The sequence below is a fragment of the Mytilus trossulus genome, chromosome 11, assembly GCF_036588685.1.
Source record: "Mytilus trossulus isolate FHL-02 chromosome 11, PNRI_Mtr1.1.1.hap1, whole genome shotgun sequence".
Lineage (NCBI taxonomy): Eukaryota > Metazoa > Mollusca > Bivalvia > Mytilida > Mytilidae > Mytilus > Mytilus trossulus.
Window position 1 is genome coordinate 25,587,616 of NC_086383.1, and position 23,763 is coordinate 25,611,378.

A 23,763-nucleotide genomic window follows, 5' to 3' on the forward strand; every position below is an offset into this window, starting at 1 on the left:
GTGACTCGTCTAACATTTTGTCATTATCATGTCAGATTTATTTGTGAAATGAAATTTACTAAAGAGAATCAGACTGTCTCTGAAATTGTGTATAGAACCAGATTTGCTTATTTTAACAGGTCACATTTAGATCACGGTGAGTTTGTGTTGTAATTATGTTTTCTGATTGAACAATGTACATTTTGTTAATTTACCTGTTCTAGAGTCAAGGACAGTTTTCATATCAGCTGCTGTTACAATGTTTTTTTTTCAACTTGCAACCCAACTTTTTATCTTTTTGCGCTTATTTGCCATCTTTGAATCACAATATGACTTTCCTGCATGGGCCTCAGAGTAGCAATATCCCTGTATATTGATCCCTATGAAATATAAGATATTCATTACTCTGCAATTTAAATATACACAAAATAACTGAAAAGTATTGTATAAAAGTTTTATCACATTAGATTAAGGCAAACTACAGAAATAGGAAGAAAACTAAAAAAAATAGCAATTTTACCATTTGTAAAGGGGCATAACTTTAGAACGACTAAAGTGACGCCCCCAAATATTCAAACTTGATTGTGTTTAGTGGTAATAAGCATTGTATAACAGTTTACTAACATTTGGTTAAGGCAATCTAAAGTTAACTATAGTTGTTAATTTCTGTGTCAATTTGGTCTCTTGTGGCGAGTTATCTCATTGGCAATCATACCACATCTTCTTTTCTGAATAAATAGTTAGAGTACAGACATACAGTGGTTGTTGTTTGTTTACAGTCTGTGCCAAAAACTATTTGAATACTAGCCCTATGGGGTAGTAAAAAAAAAAAATACTAGCCTGAATTTATATGTACTGGACCGGATAAAATCTGTGTCCCCGGTGAGGATCACGAAGTGATCCGAACCAGCTAGGGAGGTTTGGGGGCATGCCCCCCCCCCCCCAAGAAAATTTTGGAATATTAGATGTAAAATCCTGCATTCTGAGGTTACATTTTTGTGTATAAATCTTGTCAAAAATGTAGAGTTTTTTCTCCATATTATATGAAAAATTCTACTTTCCTTCAATAAAAACCTTCTCAAAACTGTTGACAAAACTGACTCCATTCTTTGAATTGAAGACAAACATGTAAATGTAAATTAAATGTATACATGTAGATATAAACCCCTTGCCATCACATATTGTTTATTCAAATTTGACTTTGGAAAGTTAAAGAGATCACCCTTTCTGATGCAGACCAAAAATAGAAGAAAGCTTATATCAATTGATTATATATTTATTCTTCATAATTTTTCATGATTTTTTTCAATTTGCTGAACAACTCCTGTTCAGCAAGTTCATTTTCATCTTCACTTTTTTCACCACTGTCCTCATCCTCATCTGTACTGCAATCTTCTTCTTGGTTGATAACAATCATCAGAAAAAAATATATATTAAAACCTTGTAATATTAATCATTTCAATTTGATGTGGATGTACATCATGGTTGAATACAAGTAAACTGCGAGCTACTGCTCACTGATGATACCCCGCCGCAAGTGGATAATATTAATAGTGTAAAAATATGCAAGTGTTCGGTAAACAGGAAGTTGTCGAGTGATGAATCTGAAAACGCATCACACGGTATAGCTGACTTATATTAATCCTGAAACCAAATTTCAGAAATCCTTGTATTGTATTTCCTGAGAAAAATGTGACGAAAATTTTCAACTTGGCTATCATGTGTAAAATCGTACAAGTGTTCGGTTAACAGGAAGTTGTCAAGTGATCAATCTGAAAACGCATCACACAGTATAGCTGACTTAGATAAACCCTGAAGCCAAATTACAGAAATCTTTGTATTGTAGTTCCTGAGAAAAATGTGACGAAAATTTTCAACTTGGCTATCATGTGTAAAATCATACAAGTGTTCGGTAAACAGGAAGTTGTCAAGTGATCAAGCTGAAAACGCATCACACAGTATAGCTGACTTAGATAAACCCTGAAGCCAAATTACAGAAATCCTTGTATTGTAGTTCCTGAGAAAAATGTGATGAAAATTTTCAACTTGGCTATCATGTGTAAAATCATACAAGTGTTTGGTAAACAGGAAGTTGTCAAGTGATCAATCTGAAAACGCATCACACGGTAAAGCTGACTTAGATAAACCCTGAAGCCAAATTTCAGAATTCCTTGTATTGTAGTTCCTGAGAAAAATGTGACGAAAATTTTCAACTTGGCTATCATGTGTAAAATCATACAAGTGTTCGGTAAACAGGAAGTTGTCAAGTGATCAATCTGAAAATGCATCACACGGTATAGCTGACTTAGATAAACCCTGAAACCAAATTTCAGAAATCCTTGTATTGTAGTTCCTGAGAAAAATGTGACGAAAGTTTCGTGGGACGGACGGACGGACTGATGGATGGACTGACGGACGGACAGACAGCGGTAAAACAGTATACCCCCCCCTTTTTTAAAGCGGGGGTCCTTTTTTAAAGCGGGGGTATAATTTAAAGCGGGAGTATAATAATTACAACAACTTTGGACTATAATAATTTGCATGATATATAGTAATTAGTTCTCGACAAAGAAAAATAATTTATGCTGTGTTGTGTATTAGAATTAAGATATTGCAGAAATTTATATCTTTGCTGGTTCTCATTCTTAAAAGTATTTATGTTTTTTTTTTAAATTACAAATATTTGAATGCTTTTATGAACTATGTGATGTATTTTAAATACAATAAATACCTGGATGTCTTGACCAGCAGCTGGTGTATCAATCTCATCATGACCAACCACAACAGTTTCTTGGTCGACTGTGTTTGTTTGGAGTGTCTCAGTTAATCGTGATGGTCTGGAATAGCCAACTCTCCTTCTTCTGTCTGAAGGGGTAATCTGAAACAGTACAAATTATTTAAAAAAAATAAACAGTGTTTGTCAGAAATTTTAATTAAGTTTACAATTATTCAGACTAATATGTAATCAAAGTGGAGCTTAAACTTATTAAAACTTTGTCTTGAAAGAGCTTAACAGCATGGGAGAAAATACATAAGACATTAAGTATGTGTTTTAAAAGGCATACAATGATACAGTGAACTGAGGACAGTAAGTATTGAAAATAAGTAAACAGGAATAAATTCAACTTTGAGCTAATATTACCCAATTTTTTCTGTCATGCAGACAAAAAAATAATTTTGAATGAACAATTACCATCCAGCTTTGGGTCAAACTGCTCAACATTATCAGTCTCAATTTCGACTTGGATCAAGTCCTTCAATGTGTCCGTCTTCAAATGACCCCGCCTCTTGCCTTTGCTGAGTTTGATTCTGCTGAATGTAGTTTCTTTATTGACACTTGTTGGTGGTAGACTGAGCAGAGCATCTATAACAAGCTTTATATTGTCAAGGCCATCCCTGAATGTTTCAAACACAGATCCCCATGTCAAGGCACCATCTATAAGTCTGTTACTGTACCTAAAAAATTAATACACAAAATTGTAAATATTCAATATCAGACATATATGGATATTTTATTTTTAAAAATATTAAGATGTTCAAGGCAAAAAATTGGAGTAAATGAATACAGAGTTAGGAGTTGTTTACCCTATAGGTAACATTAAGCTAAAATTAGGTTTTTATAGAATAGAGAATGGAAACATTGTGCCAAAAAGACAACAACCCAAACAATGAGCAGAAACATTAATTACCTTTGATATATTAAAGATTTCAAAATGGCCCACTCTGTGTTAACTTCCTCTATATCCATGCCTGACCTTATTAAGGTGGACTTGAGATTTTTCTTTACAAGATGAATCTCATGGTCCCCATACTCTTAAATGACAAAAAAACTTATTCATTAAACATGTTAAAAAATGAGAAACATATTTTTGCTTGCACCATAAAACACAATTTGCTTATAGACTGAGATATTGATGATTACAGGTATTTATTTAATTACTTTAATATTATAACCTGTACAATCAGAGACAGTTATGCTATGACATATATGCAATTACAAGATAACTTACTTGGTTTGCATATTTTTAGAACTTCTGTAGTTGCTTTGATCTGTGCATGTCCATTATACAATGTTAGGTTCTGTTTCTGCAGAATCAAGGATAGTCTGTTTAAAGGTGATATGATTTCCTAAATGAAATGCAATTAATTAAAATTCAATACATATATAAGTTTGTCATATACATGGAAATTTAAATATGCAGTTCATATTCACATTCATTATTTGTAAAGCAGTAATTACATTGTACATATAAGAGTAGTAACAATTGTCAAAAATCAAAACAGACATGTCAAGATAAAGAAAACCAAAAATCAATAAAGCAATCTTAAAAATATTTTGACTTCTAAATGTATGTTTTTAATAATGATTTAGTATTCTACATGTATACCTTTAAATTTAACATGAATGTGACAACCGCTACATCAGTTCGAATTTTGGCAAGTCCTTCAGCTTTTGGATTTTCATGTGAAGCACTTTCTAGGTGAGCTTTATGGTCACTTGAAAAACACTGATATCACTCAGATTACATTTCTACCTTGACAGGTAAGTTTGTATTTAGCCTATGAAATACTTATTTAGCCTTGAGAATTGAAAGGTCAGTTTATCCCATTCATACAATAGAAGTTTACCTATGAGGGTCAGAATGGGGTTTACAGAATAGAGAATACATGTAATAGCAACAAAAAAATAGAGAAAAGAGAAAATGAACAATAAAATAAAATATAGAGAATACTGGGGTGCAAAAGTATAAAATAATAAATGTGCAAAATAACTTGAAAAGGTAACTTTAGTAACTGTAATGCAATACTGATAATATAATGGTCAATGTACATAATTGATAAATAATCTTGTAATAAAAAGACTATATAGTAAAATCATTTTCATGAACATTTTACAGAATGTTAATGAGAGTTATTTTTAAGGTTATTAAACATTTTAAAAGGAAAATGCCATAAAAATTTAAAAAACCCATGCAGGTCCTCATGTCATTTACATTGTCAATATATAGGACACATCTAGTAAAACTGGTTTTAAACTAAACATCTGGTCAAACTGGTTTGATATAACTGATAGTTTCTTGCCCTAGTTGTATATTTCACAGTGACCTTATGTGTTTGTGCTAAGAGTACATTGTAATGTCATATTTATTGATTTTCTGATGGGACATGACCTAAATTGTAAACATAAAAAAACAGTGACCTGAGATTTCAACTGATATTAGTATAATAAACAATGATAAATTAATATTTGGAATTTTATATCCTGGTTGATGATGTTTTTTTGGGACCAAGTCACCAAGATGTTTCTTCATTCTAGTTTATATGATTATTTTAACCTTCAACATTGTTCAATGCACATTCAGGTCTCATTTAAAATATTTTGCAACTATATAATAATTTGTCAGATTTGGTGTAAACTAAAGACAAGACAGTGTTTTAGATAACCTTGCAAGCATAGTCTATTTCTATAACAGTCAAGCAGATATTTTTTTTTTTAATATCTGAAAAAAAAAACTACCATGTAAAAAAATATATGCAATTTAAAATAACCTTAAATAACCCCTAAAACTCAACATTAACAGATTTTTAAGAATTAAATCAAGATGCACAAAGTTTCAAGTATTGGTCAGAATATAGGGTTCTTTTGTACTTTAACAATATCACAATAACAATAAAGTGACCTTAATTTTGGACAAGGTAAATGGCATGAAGCCAAATTTATCAACTTCTATTGTATGAATGGGATAAACTGACCTTTCAATTCTCAAGGTTAAATAAGTATTTAATAGGCTAAATACAAACTTAGATGTGAAGGTAGAATTGTATTCTGAGTGATACAGGTGTTATTCAACTCACCATAAATCCCCTGTAACCTTTGATAATAACATTTATTGCTCTAAGCATGTGTGGCATCCAACGAGTTCCTCCTACACGGGTTGGAAGTATTTTCGTCATGTTAAGTGCACTGAAAGCTCGTTTTAAGGCTTTCTTCTGTTTGGGACCTCTGCGGTACAAGTAGTAAAGACCTGTAAAATAGTTATTTGAAAATTTGACTTAAGACATCTTCTGTAAGACTTTATGTAAATAAATTTACATGATTAATAAATAAGGGTACAATGTATGCCATGGTGTATATGTATAAATTTTTGACATTAAATTGCTATACATCAATGCATGACATACATTGCATATGCATACATGTAAAATATAATAAGCTAAATGCATTTGAATTGAATGAACTAGGACTTTTTAATCATGATAATTATTAATTGTTTTATTGCCAAACATAATAACTTACCAAGAAGAAGAGTTATGGTTTTATCATACAATTTAGATGACTTAATAGCATCCTTAAAGCTTAACTCAACTCTGTGAGCCAAGCAATGAGTAACAACTATTTCTGGGTTTTCTCTTTTCATCAAAGCAGCCACACCATTTCTTATACCTGAAAAAAATATGTCTTTAAAACAAACTATTTTTGTAACATTACATTGACACTGTACATTAAATTAATTTTAATCATATACTGTAAAAATGTTTTAATTCCTTTATCATGTTTAGAATTTTTTCAAATTCTATATGTTTACCACGGTCCATGTTTACTTTAAATCAATATGAAGGTCTAGATTGAGGTTCTTTCATTACACATGTTTCAGTATAATATTCTTTTAATTTTTTAGGTCATTTGTCTTTCCTTTATACCCATTATTTTGTATTCTTTATATTATATGAACATGATGAATGAAGAATTTCATGTTTATAAACTAGTACGTACATACACTGTCACACATATAGCTACAGAGAACATATACACATTTGCTACGCACCAAGCACATGTGAAAATAAATAACTGTATCTACACCTCATTATTTTATCTATATGGATAAGAAAATGTGGCATGAGTCAGAGTGTCAATGAGACAACTCTCAATCCAAGTCACAAATTGTAAAAGTAAACCATTATAAGTCATAGTACAGTCTACAACATGGATACCATTTTTTCTACTGTAAATATAAAAAAGAACATGCGGTATGATAGCCAATAGGACAACTATCTACAAAAGACCAAAATGACACTGACAGTCATTAACAACTATAGGACACTGTACAGCCTTCAACAATGAGCAAAGCCCATTCCAACCCCATCCACATTGTATATTACATAATAAATAAATTAAAAAATAAATTTACCTTGCATGTTTGATGCACCGTCTGAGCAAAAGCCAATAAGTTTACTCCACAGTTGGTTGGTATTGTCCTCTGAATTTTCAAAGCAAACAGCTTTCATGTAATTAAATATGTCCTGAGATCCTGCAGATTCAGCAGTACCCAAATCTAAAAACTTTTCAATTATCTTTCCATTTTGGGCACTTCTTACCCACAATGACTCATATTCATCCCCCATGAAGTCAGATGACCCATCACAGGTGAGGCTCAGAAATGGTGTTTTTTTCAAAAGGTCTCTGGTCTCATTTCTGGAAACACTGGCTATATTTTTGACAAATTCACAGGCCTTTTTGTCATTCAGGTAGCTATTGCCAACACCAAGACCTTTAGCTTGATCCAGTTTACATATAACATTATAAGTTTTAAAGCTAAGATGATGTTTAGCAACAGCATGGGCATTACGAAAGAGAATGCTAAGTCTGTCATATTCAGTTTGTTTTATAGAGTTAATGGCCTTTGCAGCCAGTGAATTCTGAGGAAGTGGCCTCTCGGCAACAGATGTTGCACTGATGTGAGGGGAACTGACTTCATGATTTTGGATGGTGTCAATCCTAAAATTCGTACACCCAGATAAGAATTTCCATCCCTTTCCCTGCTCCTTACAGTATGTACAATACATAACGGAATTCTCATTATCATACTTGAGCCAGGGACGACCGTCCATCCAATGGGTTTTGAACTCTCTGACGCGCTTGTCCTCGTATTTTTCTTTGCTTCTGTAACTTGGTCGGAAGTGCGAGACAGTCTTTTTGGTGCCTTTCCAGGTCTCGCACTATCCGACCACCTCAACAATGAAGCCATGTAACGATGTAAAATTATGTGTGTACTTTTATCTTTCGATATGAAACAAAACTGGCACCACTTCTTCATAAAATTAACGGTAACCAGTGACCAGTCACCGAGGTCGTCCTAATAACCAATCGTTTAAATACACAAGATGTCAAGCGGACAGTTACGAATTAATGTCTTCCGATGCAAAAATGAACATTTTTTTTTTATTTTCTGTTATGATTATATTTTATTTAGTTTATGCAACACAAATTAATCAATAACTACCGAAATTTGAAATTTTGAAAACACGTGGTACTGACCGTTTTTGCGCTTTTTTAAAATTTATTTTGAACAATCGGTTATTAGGGAGACCGTAAAAACTGGTTTACGCTACTTTTGCAAGGAAGTGAGTATCAGTTTATTGATCTCGATGGCGTTGTATTGACACATTCGGCAGTTAACTTACGGTAACGATTAAAAAAGTGCACACAGATATGCACTAGACCGGTCGGACAATCGGCAGTGTACTTTTTACTAGTCCGAGCTTAATTAAAGTAGACACGGGCTTCGGGCTACCGCTTAACGTCGCAGACTGTGTTTATGTGTTACATATTTGTTTTTCTCTCATTATTGGTTCATTTATCAGGCTGTAAGTTTTCTCTTTTGAATTGATTTACCTTGCCATTTCCAGGCTTTTTATAGCTGACTGTGCGGTTTGGACTTTGCTCATTCTTGAAGGCTGTACTGTGACCTATAGTTGTTACTTTATGTGTCATTTGGTCCCTTGTGGAGAGTTGTCTTATTGGCAATCATACCACATCTTCTTTTTTTTATAAACAAGGGTTAAACTTAAAGCACCTCCACTATGGCCTGGGACATAAAATAAGTTTATGAGTATACATACATGTACGTAACATTTGTACATTTGTACATCTAGAATTATATCAAGGTTATAACAAAATGCACCCAAATTTTCTTTAGAAAAAGATCAATAACCCTTCAAATGTTGTCTGATTAAATTTCTTGTTAGAAAGCTTTTGACATGGTGAACAATTTTACTACTTTAGTTTTCCCAAAACTATAATTATATTATTTTATAGATATAACTTAAATGATATCTCTAGGTTGTTTTTTCCAAAGCAATGTCTCAAGAAACGTATGTGCTTTAATAAAAATAAAGATTATAGCTAATTTCCTAATGCATGAAGGGCAAGACTTTTTTTACTTTGTTTGTATATTGTACAATAGTAATTTAGATAACATCCAATTGCTTTTAACCATTATATTTACAGGTTTAGGTTTGCCTATATTTATTGTATGAAGATGTCAGTCTTACGTTGTACAAAGCTTGGGTAAACGTTTCAAAATCAAAATTCTACTCTACAAGAAATTAGCTTTAAGATGAACATTAAACTACTGTCACTTAGCATGCTTAGGGAAAACATAAAAAAAATCAATGAAGGATAATAAACTTAATTCAAATAGTTTGGGGTGGGGGTAAAAATTGCTGCAATTTTTCTTTAATTGAAATGATTTTATACTTTCCTGTGGTCAATCTATTTTTCCCAAATTAAGTTAAGAGGAGAGTAAGGGGGTCAGTGTTTATCCTACATTGAACTTTTGATTTCGACCCTAATCATGCTAATTCTCAATTGTTGTCTTCTGCTTTTACCATATAAAATTGAGAAAGGAAATGGTGAATATATCAAAGCGACGACCACCCGACCATAGAGCAGACAACAGCTGAAGGTAACCAATGTGTATTCAATGTAGCGAGAATTCCCGCACCCGTAGGTGTCCTTCAGCTGGCCCCTAAAAATATGCATACTAGTACAGTGATAATGGATGTTCGAATTATACACAAGAAACTAAAATTTTAAATCATATATTTACTTAGCACAATTTTTTCTGTAATATACATTGTATGTTACCTGTTCTTTTACTTCTCTTACTTCTTGTAAGCATAACCAGATATGTCCACAGTGGTACATGTAGCATGCTGCATTATCTGATAGAAGAACAACGTCTTACTTTAAAGAAGTTGATATTTATAGTCATTATAATATTCTCAAGAAGTGAAGCCACACACGACCAATCCTGTTTCACAGATTCTAAAACATGGGTGAAAATTGTATGCTGAAAAAGAAATGCACAAGACAATTTTTATAGATGTAAATTGATACTGAATTCATTCCAAATAAAAGACTACATGTACATTTATTTATATTCATTTCATAAGAATCTATTTCATTAGAATCTTAAATCAAGGAATTTTTTGTTTTTTATAGTTAGTGTGATACATGTACATTTAAGAACACAATGGAAAATAATATAAAGTTCCAATTGATCATGTTTTATATATATAAAAAAATTGCTAAACAGTTTCAAACTCAGAACAACCTTATACATGATTTACAAATAAGCATATTTTGGTTTTCCCGTTTGAATGATTTTACACTAGTAATTTTGGGGCCCTTCATAGCTTGTTATTCGTTGTGAGCCAAGGCTCTTTGTTGAAGACTCCAGTTGGTATTACTTATTGTGCAAACAGATTGTGGGGACAGAGACAGCATATTGATTTACCTGAAAAAAACACATCTCAGTGATATCATAATCAACTCTCCTTCATTGGCAGTGTCCACGGCTGGTTCGTGGATAGTCTGGCAACCTCCATGCAGTCTGAGGTCTGTCAATGCCGCGGCGTTATGTCTTCATTACATTCAGCGAGCTTTCGAACACTTTTATCCTGATTACATACAGGATTAAATCCCACATGAATGGGTTAAGACAGACTTATACTGCCCTTCATGTCTGGAGGGACCATCTTGTCTGCCATTTGTTATTGTTGTTGTGCAGACTACGCGCCTTTTTTTAAAAAGAGGTAACCAAGCAAGGGAGATAAACAATACGGTGAATAACGCGTTTCGATGACTTTACTTTAGTGAATAACATTTTTCAAATAAAAATTTCCAAACTTTTTATTCATTGAAAGAGAAGATATGTATCAACTGATTACAAATATAAAAAAAAATGTGTGCTAGGCATCTGCTGTTTACAGAAAATCAAATATATCGATGTTGACCTACTTCATGTTCTTTCAATGCCATTACACTGTTGTATATAAGCGGACGGCGAATGCATTCAACCTATTTTTTTCAAGACAAATATGGCATACATCGATGTAATACTATGGTTTTGTCACTTTTATAAATGATTACAAAGTTCCCAAAATTTCACCATATTCCGTGTTTATGGACTTATCAGTTTTTATTTGATTTGCCTCTTCTACATCTACATTCTACATCTACATTCTACGTTGATCTGTCAAACTTGACCAATACTCAACGCTTCCGGTGGGCGCAAGAAAAAGAGTAATTTTGTAAAGTAACCAAAGAATATAAAGGCGAGTATAAAGTATAAAAAAAAAGTAAAAATAATAATAAAGCAATGAATTAAAAAAGGGGGGGGGGGGGGGGTCCCATTTGCTTTTCGTTCATCTGGCCTGAACCAATCCGGCTTCCGTGGCGGTACCAGGGAAATTAATCCCCGCCGGCACAGCTCCAGTCCATCATTTGACTTACTTGGCAAATGGGGGACTGCACAGATTAGATAGAAAGGATTGAAAGCTCCCTCTTGAAAGATACCAAGGAGGGAGCCTCAGCTATAGTTGCTGGTAGTGAATTCCAAACTGTCACTGTTCTTGGGAAAAAACTGTATTTGTAGCCGTTAGTCTTGGTTGAGTATTGCCGGAACTTCTTGGTATGTGATGATCTTGTTCTCGATGACATTGGTGTTAAGTATGTGTCGCATGGTATGTCCACAAGATCATTAACCACTTTGTAGAGTAATGTAAGCTGTAACTTAACTCTTCTGTTTTCCAATGATTCCCAGTCTAGTTCTTCTAACATGCTGCCCACACTACTGGTGTTCCTATAGCGGTTGGTGGCATAACGGGCTGCACGACGCTGGACCATTTCAACCTTTTTCAGGTCAGGAATAACCACCAATTGGTGGATTATACCTCAATTGACGTATAATCCACCAATTGAGGTATATTGTTATAGACCAATTGACGTATAATGCATTTTTTTGGTAATAAAATGCTAGTGTGAGATAGGAGCATGATTTTGCAACTTGCAACCTATTTTATGACCCTTCTTGGGTCTTCCAAAAGTTTTAGTTTAGTCAAAGCCTGCTGCATCTGTTGAGAATGCATGAGTACAACAATTCTTTTGTTGAAACATTTGTACTATTGACCATGATTGACTCTTTGTCATGAAAGTCAAGTATTAACAAAGAGCTCCATTCACCTGTTGAGTTGTACTCATGATCACATGACTGCAGACAGTAATGATGTCCATTGAAAGGTGATTACAGGTAAATTTGCCAATCAAGAATTGACAAGATAACAATAGAAGAAACTGGAAATACAATTATTGATTAAATGCAATATGTTATGTCACTTTACTAAACACGAAATGTTTGACAAGTTTTCATACCATAATATGGTTTTAAGAAAACAATGCTCCATTTTAGTAGAATAATTTGTTTTGAAAAACAAACAATTATACACCAATTGGTCTATACCATTATACCTCAATTGGTGGATTATACGTCAATTGAGGTATAATCCACCAATTGGTGGTTATTCCTGACCTGTTTTTAACTTGATCTTTTTGGTGTGGATTCCATACTGTTGCGCAGTAGTCTAAGTTGGATCTGACCATTGCAACATATGCATTTGTCTTGGTTTCGCTGTTGGATGTTCTTAGGTTGCTTTTTAGGAATCCTAGCATGCTGTTCGCTTTTTTAGTTACTCTGTTGATGTGCTTGTTTCCAGGAGAGGTCGGATTCAATGTCGACTCCAAGGTATTTAGTACTTTTTGATCTTTCTAGCACTTGTCCTCTTACACGGACCTGTACTTAAAAGGTCGTATTACCTCTCTAAAGAACAGCTTGCAGTCTTCAATCCTATTAATGGTCAAAAAAAGGATAAATTTTGTAATTTAGCCACTTTGGTAAATGTATACACAGATAAAGTCAGACGGAAGTAACTATTTTTGCGCCAGTTTTTGGGTTACACTAATGTCCTGACAATGTCCTGACAGAAATGAAAATGCTTAATTCTTTTTTATTATTTGAAGGATTTACTTGAAATTTGGAATCAAGCAAGATGAGAACTTATATTTTATAAATAAAATTTAAAAAAAATAAAAAAATATTTTTAAGAGTTAGAAAACTTGACCTGACCAACTTGACTTTGAAACTACTAATGTCCTGACCGATATGAAACGGCTAAAAAATGTTTTATTATTGACAGGATAGACTTCAAATTCGATACCAAGGAAGATTAAAACATTTAATACAAAAATATAAGAAAAAATAAGAAAAAAAATATTTTCAAGAGTTAGAAAACTTGACCTGACCAACTACGTACTCCCGTGACTAATGTCCTGACCGATGTAAAATGCTAATAACTTTTTTGTTCTTTGAAGGTTCGACTTCAAATTTGAGGTCAAGGGAGATTCTAACATTGAAAACAGAGATATAAGAAAAAATATTAAAAAAACTTATTTTAAGTGTTAGAAAACTTGACCTGACCAACGTCGACTTTGCATGTCCTGATCAATGTAGAAAATGTTAATAACTTTTTGTTATTGAAAGAATTGACTTAATTAAAGTTCCTTACCAAGGGAAATTATAATATTCATAATAAAAGTTTATGAAAACAAAATTTTGTTAATTTTTTAAATGTTAGAAAACTTGACCTGACCAACTTGATCTTTATATCATGAAAAAGTGTGAGGTAAATTAATTTGTTTTTTAGTATCTCAGATCCGTTAAAATTATAAAAAAAAACATTACCCCCTACTTTTGCAAAATACTCCTTGAAGAATAAATACCAACAAAGGAAAAAAAAACAACTACCAGAAGAGAAAGAAAATGTAGTGCTCCTTAACATCCCAATCCTTTTTCGTCGTCTGTAGCATGCTGATGCAGCCTACGTTTTCTTATGCGTAATCGAGAAATCTTTAAACTACTGCAAATCATCAAAATGGCTTTCATAAAGGAGCAACCACTTGTCTTAAAAAAGGGGTGTGAGTCAGATCTTTTTTTCGCGCTAACGTTTTTTATTTAGTTTTTACGATGCTAGCAATCAAATTTTATTTATTTTACAATATTTAACACTATAATGTATGGTGAAGTTCTGGATTCCGATTTTTTTTTAATCATCTAAATGACCAAAATATTTTTTTTTATCAAATTTGAGGATCAAAATATTAAGCAAGGAACCCCCACCCCCTCTTTTTAAAGTCAAACGGTTGTTCTCAATCCGCAAGAAAACTGTCCGAAAAAATTTCATTCGGTTCTACGTAATGAACATTTAAATGACACATAGTTTACAAGTGTGAACAAATCTCATGCACAGGTAGCTAAACAAGGTGTATGGATGTAAACAAATGTAATGTGAAACCAGTGTGCATTACGGTAAACTAAATGTAAACATGTTTACTGTACATGGATTTTGGTGTGAACACGGCCTAAGACGATCTTGCTTGTGCAATGTAAACGCGAACTGGTCATTTTAAGATCAATTCAAATAAGGATCGCTCCAATTTCGTTGCCAGTGTAAATGGGGTGTAAGAGAAATTGGTTATCAGAGATTTAAAAAAAAAAGACTTCTGTTGTTCACGATTTAAAAAAGATAAATGCATAACATAATGGTTTGATTTCGGAAAATATGATAAGCTGTGTTTGATTTATAGTGTTTCAACAAAATACTTTAATAATTTCTCGTTACATTGAAGGTTGGTGACCTTCTGCTGTTGTTTTTTCTATGGTCGGGTCGTTGTCTCTTTGATACATTCCCCATTTCCATTCTCAATTTTATTTAAAAGAATACACGACATAGGTCGTCAGTCAGCTTTTATCAATGTAGGATTTTAAACAATCATACACATGCAAATTACCTTAAGTATATGAAGGTTATAATTAAACATAATTTAACATCAAATATCTATCATCATTACCATATTCTCCGGATTAAATATCTTATTAAGACAAAAACTGACGAGGTAAGGACTGTCACAGGAATATGTTGAGGGTATAAACTAGATTTTTTTTTTAATTTTAATTTAATCATAAATAAACAGATAACTCTTCTAATATTATGATAAAATTGAGAATGGAAATTAGGGAATATTTCGAAGAGACAACAAGCAGAGAACAGCCGAAGGCCACCAATGGGTCTTCAACCGTCAGCGAGAAAATTCCCGGTGCACCCGGAGGTGGTCCTCGACTGGCCCTTAATACATAGATAAGATAAGATAAGATAAGATATTTTATTTTCCAATTATGGGCCCCAAAGGGCATAAACATTACAACATTAATAATTTTTTCATAATACAATACAAACAATGAGATAAAAAAAAAAAAGTTAAACGAGAACTATTTAAGTTCTTAAAGAATACGTAGATAAAGAATCTATAGTATGTTTTTTTTTTAATACTAATGCATGTTATTGCATGTGTGGTTGATATAGATAACAAACAAGTAGCCCAAAAAGAAAAAAAGAAAAATAGATATCCACATATGTATAGTACACAAAAAGTTGGATCAATTAAATATATAATAATTAGCCAAAAAGAAAGTAGAAATTAAACATGTCCATGACTCATCCTGTGTCAGCAGCAAATAGGAAAGCATTATGGTTTCCTAAAGGCAGCTGACACCAGGGGGCGATACCTTATGGGCCATAGGCATGTAAAATGTGTGTAAATGTCTCTTTCCTACCTGTATCAAAAGCAAACAAGGAAGCATCATAGGTAACTTGAATGCAGTTGATACCAGGGGACGATGCCTCAAGGATATAAGAGAACATTTGAATAAATAATATATCTTAACAATTTTTTTTTTTTAATCGGCTAGTATGTTTGTGATATTCAGATGAATATAATTTTCTATGACCAATCAAATGTATATACACACATAGATCTCCTTTAACTAATCTTCACTAAGGAAGATGTTTGTATATAAAATTACATATTATTTTAAGTAACTCAACATTTTCTACACTAAATAACCAGATAATTTTGCTTTGACTGTTCATATGATTAAAATAAGAATTATATTGTGCAATACTAGCTAACATACAATTTCTATCATCCTCAAATTTGTTACAATCAAATAGAAAATGAGCCTCATCTTCGACAGTATTGGAAGAACATTTATTACATATTCTGTTAATTCGGGGAATACCCTGATATCTACCTAATTCTATTTGTAATCTATGAGAAGATACACGTAATTTAGTAAAACTTCTTCTAAGTTCAAAATTCTTGATCAATGTTAGATATTTTTCAAAACCAAAATTTGTTTTATATAAAAGGTAGGTTTTCAGTTTACTGTCTGAAAATTTATCTATTTGTTTTTTCCAACAGCTAATAAACAATATTGATAGCTTGGTTTGTATATATTTCTTAAATTTGTATAAGGATTCACAAAATGGAGCATTTATGGCATTTGTATAGTCAATACCAAGTATTTTAAAAACAACATTTATTGAACCATACCATGATGTTATATTCATGTGATGTAGTGTCTTTGATTGTGTATATGCCTCTTTTAATAGAGGAAAATTATCACCTAAATTCTCTAATCTATACCAGTACAATAACATTCCTTTTATAATATTAAAATATATTGGAAATCTTCCAAGTTCAGATAACACTGCAGCATTTGTTGTTTTTTTGTGTACCCCAAGTATAAATTTACAAAATTTTATATGAAGTTTCTCACAGGGTAAACCTGAATATAATTTTTCAAAAGATATATCTTCCTTCTTACATTTAGAGGAAAGAGAATTAAACATCCCCCATATTTCGCTACCATATAATAAAATAGGTTTTACAGTGTGGTCAAAAACATGAATACTTGTTTTTACATCAGGATTAAGTGATAAAAGATCTTTCCTTAATTTGAAATGAGCTTTCAGGGATTTTTTGTATAGTTCATTTTGAGCATAACTGAATGATCCAGATGAGCTTAAATATAAACCTAGGTATTTGTATTTTGAAACACATTCCAGATTTATATTCTGAAATGTGAATATCTGTTTTACATGTCTGCCTGCCTTGTTGAAAATCAGCACCTTTGTCTTATTAGTATTCACATTGAGACACCAATCTTTGCAAAATTTATCAAGCATTCCCAGCTTTTCTCGTAGTCCTTCAGCTGATGTAGATAATAAAACAATATCATCAGCATACATTAAACAATGTAGATCTTTGTCATTGACATTAACTGGGTCTCTAGTATCTGACAAATATCTGGGCAAATCATTTATGAATATCTTGAATAAATTCGGACTGAGGTTGTCACCTTGTTTGACTCCAATATCTAATGGGAAAAAATCACTTACTTGATTTTGAATTTTGACACATGATTTGCTAATTTCATACATACTTTTAATAATGTTATAAAAATAAGACCCAGCCCCAATATCTAGTAATTTAATCTTGATCCCTGTATGTATAACAGTATCAAAAGCCTTCTGAAAATCAACAAAACAGGCAAACAGTCTACCTTCTTTTGAATTACAGTATAATCATTTGTTAATAAGACAGTTTAAAATAAACATATGATCTGCAGTTCTGGCTTTCCTTGTGAATCCAATTTGACTATCATGTATAATATTATGTTCCTGAAGAAATTTGTCCAGTCTTAGACTTAATATTCTATTAAAAAGCTTTCCAATTGCACTTGTTATTGTTATTCCTCTATAATTGTTAGGGTCACTTGTATCGTTGCTTTTAAAATACAATTGTGTACTAGTTCAGTGAAAATGGACGTCACACTAAACTCCAAAATATGTAAATGTAGTAAAATTAAAAATATACAAGACTATCGAAGGCCAGAGGCCATGCGGTTCCAGTTCCGATCAGCATACTACTCTACACTAATGTAGACTAGTTTGTGATATCGAAAATCCTTGGTGTAATAACTTTTCAGTAATACAGAGATTTCTTTCGTTGAAATTAAATACGCTACACGAGCGAATCGAACAAAGATGGTGACAAAGGTACAATGGTAACAATGGACAATTAACAATGGGAAATGAAAAATCATCTCTTTTATCATAAATTTTGGTATGACTGAGCTTCCCGTTAAAGATATCATGATCCAGGAAAGGGTGTAGTGTTCATTGTTAAAAGTGAGAATGGAAATGGGGAATGTATCAAAGAGAACACAACCCGACCATAGAACAGACAACAGCATTATCTTTATTTAAAGTCAGTTCGGCAGGATAAATTTCTTAAAGGTCTTTGCTTATATCGTAATAAATTGTAACAATACAGAAGCAGGTCCCCAATAAGCGGTGCACACTTAGTGCCGGCCATAGGAATTCCGTATAACTTGACGATATACGGAAAATTACGTGTGCGACAGAATTTGTTTGTCACCCTCAAAATAACATTTGTTCTCAAAATAATTAAACATTCATCTAAGAAAATTAGATCGAAAATATACCATTTACAATGCTCTTAAACGGGTTAATGCAATATACGAAGAAACTATATGTAGAAAGGGCAGAAACAATAGTTATATCACATTCCATATAATATGAACAACAATACTATTTGCTAATTTGCACCAGCCACGAGGAAGGACTTAACTCAAAGTGTTTTTCTTTTCTATAATGGATGTCATGCTGGTTCTAGTGCATGGTCAGTAATCACTAAATATATAGATTTTGATATACATGTGACTATACATGTACTATTAACTCAATTTATATTTCATGTTTTTGTCAAACGTATTTCTATTTTTATTTTTGTTTATTGTCTATTGCAATTGTGTGATAAAAAATCAATGTACTGATTATGCCTGTAATGGGTCCACTATTGGAAATAAAATATATCTTATCTTATCTTATATTAAGAGACGTTTATTAATTAATACGTGTATCGCCTGTTGCAATCAAAATGTTGAGTTTAACTATAGTCCGAGAAAAACCTATTGATAACAGAAATTCAATGTATACATAACAAAGCATTTTTATGCCCTACCTACGATAGTAGAGGGGCATTATGTTTTCTGGTCTTACGTCCGTTCGTCCGTTCGTTTGTCGTACCGTCCGTTCGTCCGTCTGTTACACTTCAGGTTAAAGTTTTTGGTCAAGGTAGTTTTTGATGAAGTTGACTGAAGTCCAATCAACTTGAAACTTAGTATACATGTTCCCTTTGATAAGATCATTCTAATTTTAATGCCAAATTAGAGAATTTATTCCAATTTCACGGTCCAGTAAACATAGAAAATGATAGTGCGAGTTGGGCATCCGTGTACTGTGGACACATTCTTGTTAATAATAATTCGGAAGAAATAAATATTTTAGTTAAAATTAATAAGAATGATAGCTGAAAGAAGCTTTATTTCTTTTAAAGCAGCGGTATTTGTTAAAGGGGCTGATCGATAAGACGCGCGTGTTCAACATCATGCAAGCATGGTGAAATGATTAAGTGGTTAAATGCTTGATAAGTGAAATGGCAGCTTTATTGTCCGTTTACGCCTACGCAGGTCAATTCAGTTAAATGATGCACTGTCTATAGTATTTCTCGCACTTATATCATCAGAAAAACGCCAAAGATAATATTAGTAACATTTCAGTATTGAAAAAAGTTTATATGCAACAGTTTCATCAAAGGAGCGAAGTGATGTAATTTAGAATGGTGACTTGTCAAGTATTTTGAAAAACTTTACTTTCAATGGTATACAGTCTTGAATTTAAGCCGTTGAGAGTGAAAACAAAATCTACATGTTACAGCTTACAATTCATATATTTTCTCAGTTTTGAAATGGCAAAGTAGAGCTATAAATCTGTTATGGCATGTAGATAGTAACATGCATAATTGAATTTCAAATATTTTGACCACGAGCATCACTGAAGAGACATGTATTGTCGAAATGCGCATCTGGTGCAAGAAAATTAGTACCGTTCATTTTATTAAAACAGTAAACGTAATAATAATAGAGGTTTTAAGTTTTTTCTGATAACCATCCAAAGAAAGAAAATAATATACATGTGGTAAGGGCTTTGTACATTGTTGAAGGCCGTATGGTGACCTATAGTTGTTAATGTCTGTCATTGGCAATCATATACCACATCTTCTTTTTTTATATGTGATGATGGGACAACTTCAATAGATTATTTATACACATTATACATTTAAAAGAATAAAAGACATAGAAAAGGAACTTCAATTTTACACATTAGTTTTACAGTAACTTGATAATCTAAGCATTATCATTTTCTATTAATCTGTATGTATCAACCTCAATCAAATGTCAATGATTGTATAATCATGTAATATTAAAATGGGCCCGAAATTCTAGAATGTCTAGTCTTAGATTTAACACACGATAATCCCACCTGTTACTTATAAATCAACATCCTCTTAATAAGAATTCAGTTATATTAATGAACAATAGATAACGCTACAGGTTTGGAATGATTTTTTTTGTTAGATCAAGTCGAATGTACTTCGAAAAAAAAACCGTAGAAATAGAATTATTACTAGATGTAGGACTGTATATATAGTATATTTCATGACAAAAATCTTAACCAAGCATTTTAGCATTCTGTCTTAACAATCAATCAATCGCCACAATCCAGGGGGTGGGGTGGGGTCCGGGAGTTGGAACCCCACCCTTTAAATTAATCAGCTGTGCATTGATATTAATCTATTTATGAAATAATAATTCACTTTTGAATCAATGATTGATCGATTTTTGGTTGCTTAACGTCCAGTCGCAAATATTTCATGCATGTTCAGGACGTGGTTAAGCAACCAAAAATCGATCAATCATTGATTCAAAAGTGAATTATTATTTCATAAATAGATTAATCCAAACTGTATAAATCCTAAGTAGATAATTTGTACGTGTAATACAAATACAACTGTTTTAATTAACAAAATTGGTTGTTGAGTCCTTAATGCATATATCATAATAAATACACTCTAACACACAGCCCGTTACAACTAAAATTTTGTTATCAGTAATGAACTACTGGATTTGTAATTATTTCTTGCCAAGCTAATAAAATCTGTCATTTAAAATGCACCTTCTGACATTTGAAAGTGAAAGAATGCAAACATGTGTACACACACACTTCATGACTTTCATGTATACATTGTATCATATAAACAGAGAAGTTTCATTATGATTCAAATCATTTTACTTGTGTAAAATCCAAATATTGGATAACATGACAATCATTACAAACATACAATATTGAAATTTAAACAACATTCATATTTTATAAGACTATATATTAAGATGTTTTGGAGGAGGTGATACTTTTGCAAATTTGAAAATACAAGAACATAAATTCATAATGCAATTGTTATACAATATGTCATAACAAATACTATAAGAAAAATATAAAATAGTCATAACTTTTCTCAGCTCTCAAAGAGTTCTTGCAAATGTTCTTTAACGTAAGGAGCCTGAGAAACTTTTCGGAGATAACGTTCCCATTCCGACCGGACGTATAGACTAGGTTCCAGCTATGTATCACCGTGTTCTATACATATTGATATATAAAATATGAATATATAAATATTTATGTTATCGCTTGCTATCACCTCGAGTAATTATACTCCGCTTTAAAAAAAAAATGGGGGTATACTTTTTTACCTCGGTCTGTCCGTCCGTCCAATGAATATATTTCGTCGCATCTTTCTCAGGAACTACATTACAAAGATTTCTGAAATTCGGTTTTAAAGTTTATATGAGTCGGATATGTTTTCAGATTCATCACACAACAACTTCCTGTTTACCTTAATATACTTTTAGTGGACGGAGGTGTCCTTAAAGTGAGAAGTCTACAACTCACAGATTCACTTGTTTAATTCAATATAATGATTAACGAGCCTTTGTCGTCGAACATCAACATCAGACATTTTGAGACATTTTGTACCCTTGAGAATTCAATCAAATTTGACAAAAAGAAGATTAATCAGTGAATAGTGTGAGTATTAGCTATAGACTTTCAGTTACGTAGATATTGATAGAGCTACGTAGATGCTACGATATTGAACTCAACCCAGCTAGTCCATAGCTACACATTCAATAGTCAAATCTTCGTAGCATTACTTAGTTTCTATGATATTGAACCCAACCCGGCATTTTTCACAATTCGCCCAGGTTGCGTTCAATATCGTAGCTGCTACGAAGCGCTAAATTTACCTAGAAATTGGCTATTGCACGTATAGCTAGCCTAGCCGCTAAGTAGATTTCTATACCCCTTACAAAGTTATGGTCATTTGTACTTTGAAGTCTATCCAATATAAACTGCTGGGTTGAGTTCAATATCGTAGCGGCTACATAGTGCTACGTAGATTTTGACTATTGAGCTTGTAGCTACCTATAGCTAGTTGTTACATAGATGTTGATAGCAACTTATGTAGCCGCTACGTAGCTGATACGATATTAAACTGAACCCTGGCCCAATTAACCAATCATTCTATTTAGCGAATACAAAATGGCGTCGGGAAGATTATTACTAATGACGCCATTTTGCTAGCTACATAGCATTGTTGAGTTCAATATCGTAGCTGCTACTAGCGGCTACGTAACTGGGCTGCGTTCAATATCGTAGCTGCTACTAACGGCTACGTAACTAGGCTGCGTTCAATATCGTAGCTGCTACGTAGGTTTTGACTATTGAACGAGTTGCTATAGACTGATCATAGACTAGCTGCTACAATTGATAGCAGCTACGTAGCCGCTACGTAGCTGCTACTATATTGTATTCAACCCTGCTATCAATATTTATGTAGTAGGGTTGCGTTCAATATCGTAGCGACTACGTAGTGCTACGTAGATTTTGACTATTGAACGTGTAGCTATATACTAGTTGTAACAAATATTTTGATAGCAGCTACGTAGCCGCTACGTAGCTGCTACGAATATGGAACATAACCCAGCTAGTATATAGCTACACGTTCAATAGACAAAATCTACCTAGCACTACATAGCTGCTACGATATCTAACCCAACCCTGATCGTTCAACATAGATAGATATCCAAGACATAGTTAGTTGCTATGCTAGCTGCTATGATATCGATCACAAACCAGGGCTATTTCACAAGTGATGGGAAATATTTCTCTTACATCGATCAAGAAATGTGAAAGCCTGGGTTGAGATCAATATCATAGAAGCTACGTAGCAGCTAGTCTATAGCTACACGTTCAATAGTCAAAATCTACGTAGCACTGCGTAGCACTATGTAGCAGCTACTATATTGAACGCGGCTCAGGTGAAACCATATTTCTATACCCCTTACAAAGTTGGGGTTAATTGTACTTAGAAGTCTATCTAATATAAACTACTGGGTTGAGTTCAATATCATATAGCAGCTACGTAGTGCTACGTAGATTTTGATTATTAAATAGACTAGTTGCCACATAGATATTGATAGCAGCTACGTGGCCGCTACGTACCAGCTACGATATTGAAGTCAACCCTGGGTTGAGTTCAATATCGTATCGGCTACGTAGCTGCTATCAATATCTCTGTACCAACTAGTCTATAGCTACACGTTCAAAATCTACGTAGCACTACGTGTAGCTGCTACGATATTGAAATCAACCCTTGTAACTGAAAACTAACAAGTAATTACGAATGGCGATAGGTTTAAGTGTAGTGCTAGTGGATTATCCCAAAATAGGGGGCGGGCGGGGTTTTTGGAGAATCAATGCATTTCCAATGGGGACATGTGG

General features: G+C 32.9%; 1 protein-coding gene across 1 annotated transcript; it reads right to left on the reverse strand.

Moving 5' to 3' along the window:
• Positions 1-269: 269 nt before the first annotated feature.
• Positions 270-7,824, reverse strand: LOC134689891 (uncharacterized). Its single transcript, XM_063549859.1, has 10 exons — positions 7,170-7,824; positions 6,278-6,424; positions 5,836-6,005; positions 4,974-5,062; positions 4,368-4,476; positions 3,990-4,107; positions 3,669-3,792; positions 3,173-3,435; positions 2,711-2,844; positions 270-359 (listed from the first exon to the last, which is right to left on the reverse strand). The coding sequence occupies exons 1-10, from the start codon at positions 7,822-7,824 to the stop codon at positions 270-272; spliced, it is 1,899 nt and encodes a 632-aa protein (XP_063405929.1).
• Positions 7,825-23,763: the final 15,939 nt, after the last annotated feature.

Coding starts and splice junctions, on each gene's coding strand:
- LOC134689891 (XM_063549859.1), bottom strand. CDS start 7,824: ATGTATTGTACATACTGTAAGGAGCAGGGAAAGGGATGGAAATTCTTA. Junction 4,477..4,973: donor GTGTCCTATATATTGACAAT/GTAAATGACATG, acceptor GTGTTTTTCAAG/TGACCATAAAGCTCACCTAG. Junction 2,845..3,172: donor GTTTGACCCAAAGCTGGATG/GTAATTGTTCAT, acceptor TTACCCCTTCAG/ACAGAAGAAGGAGAGTTGGC.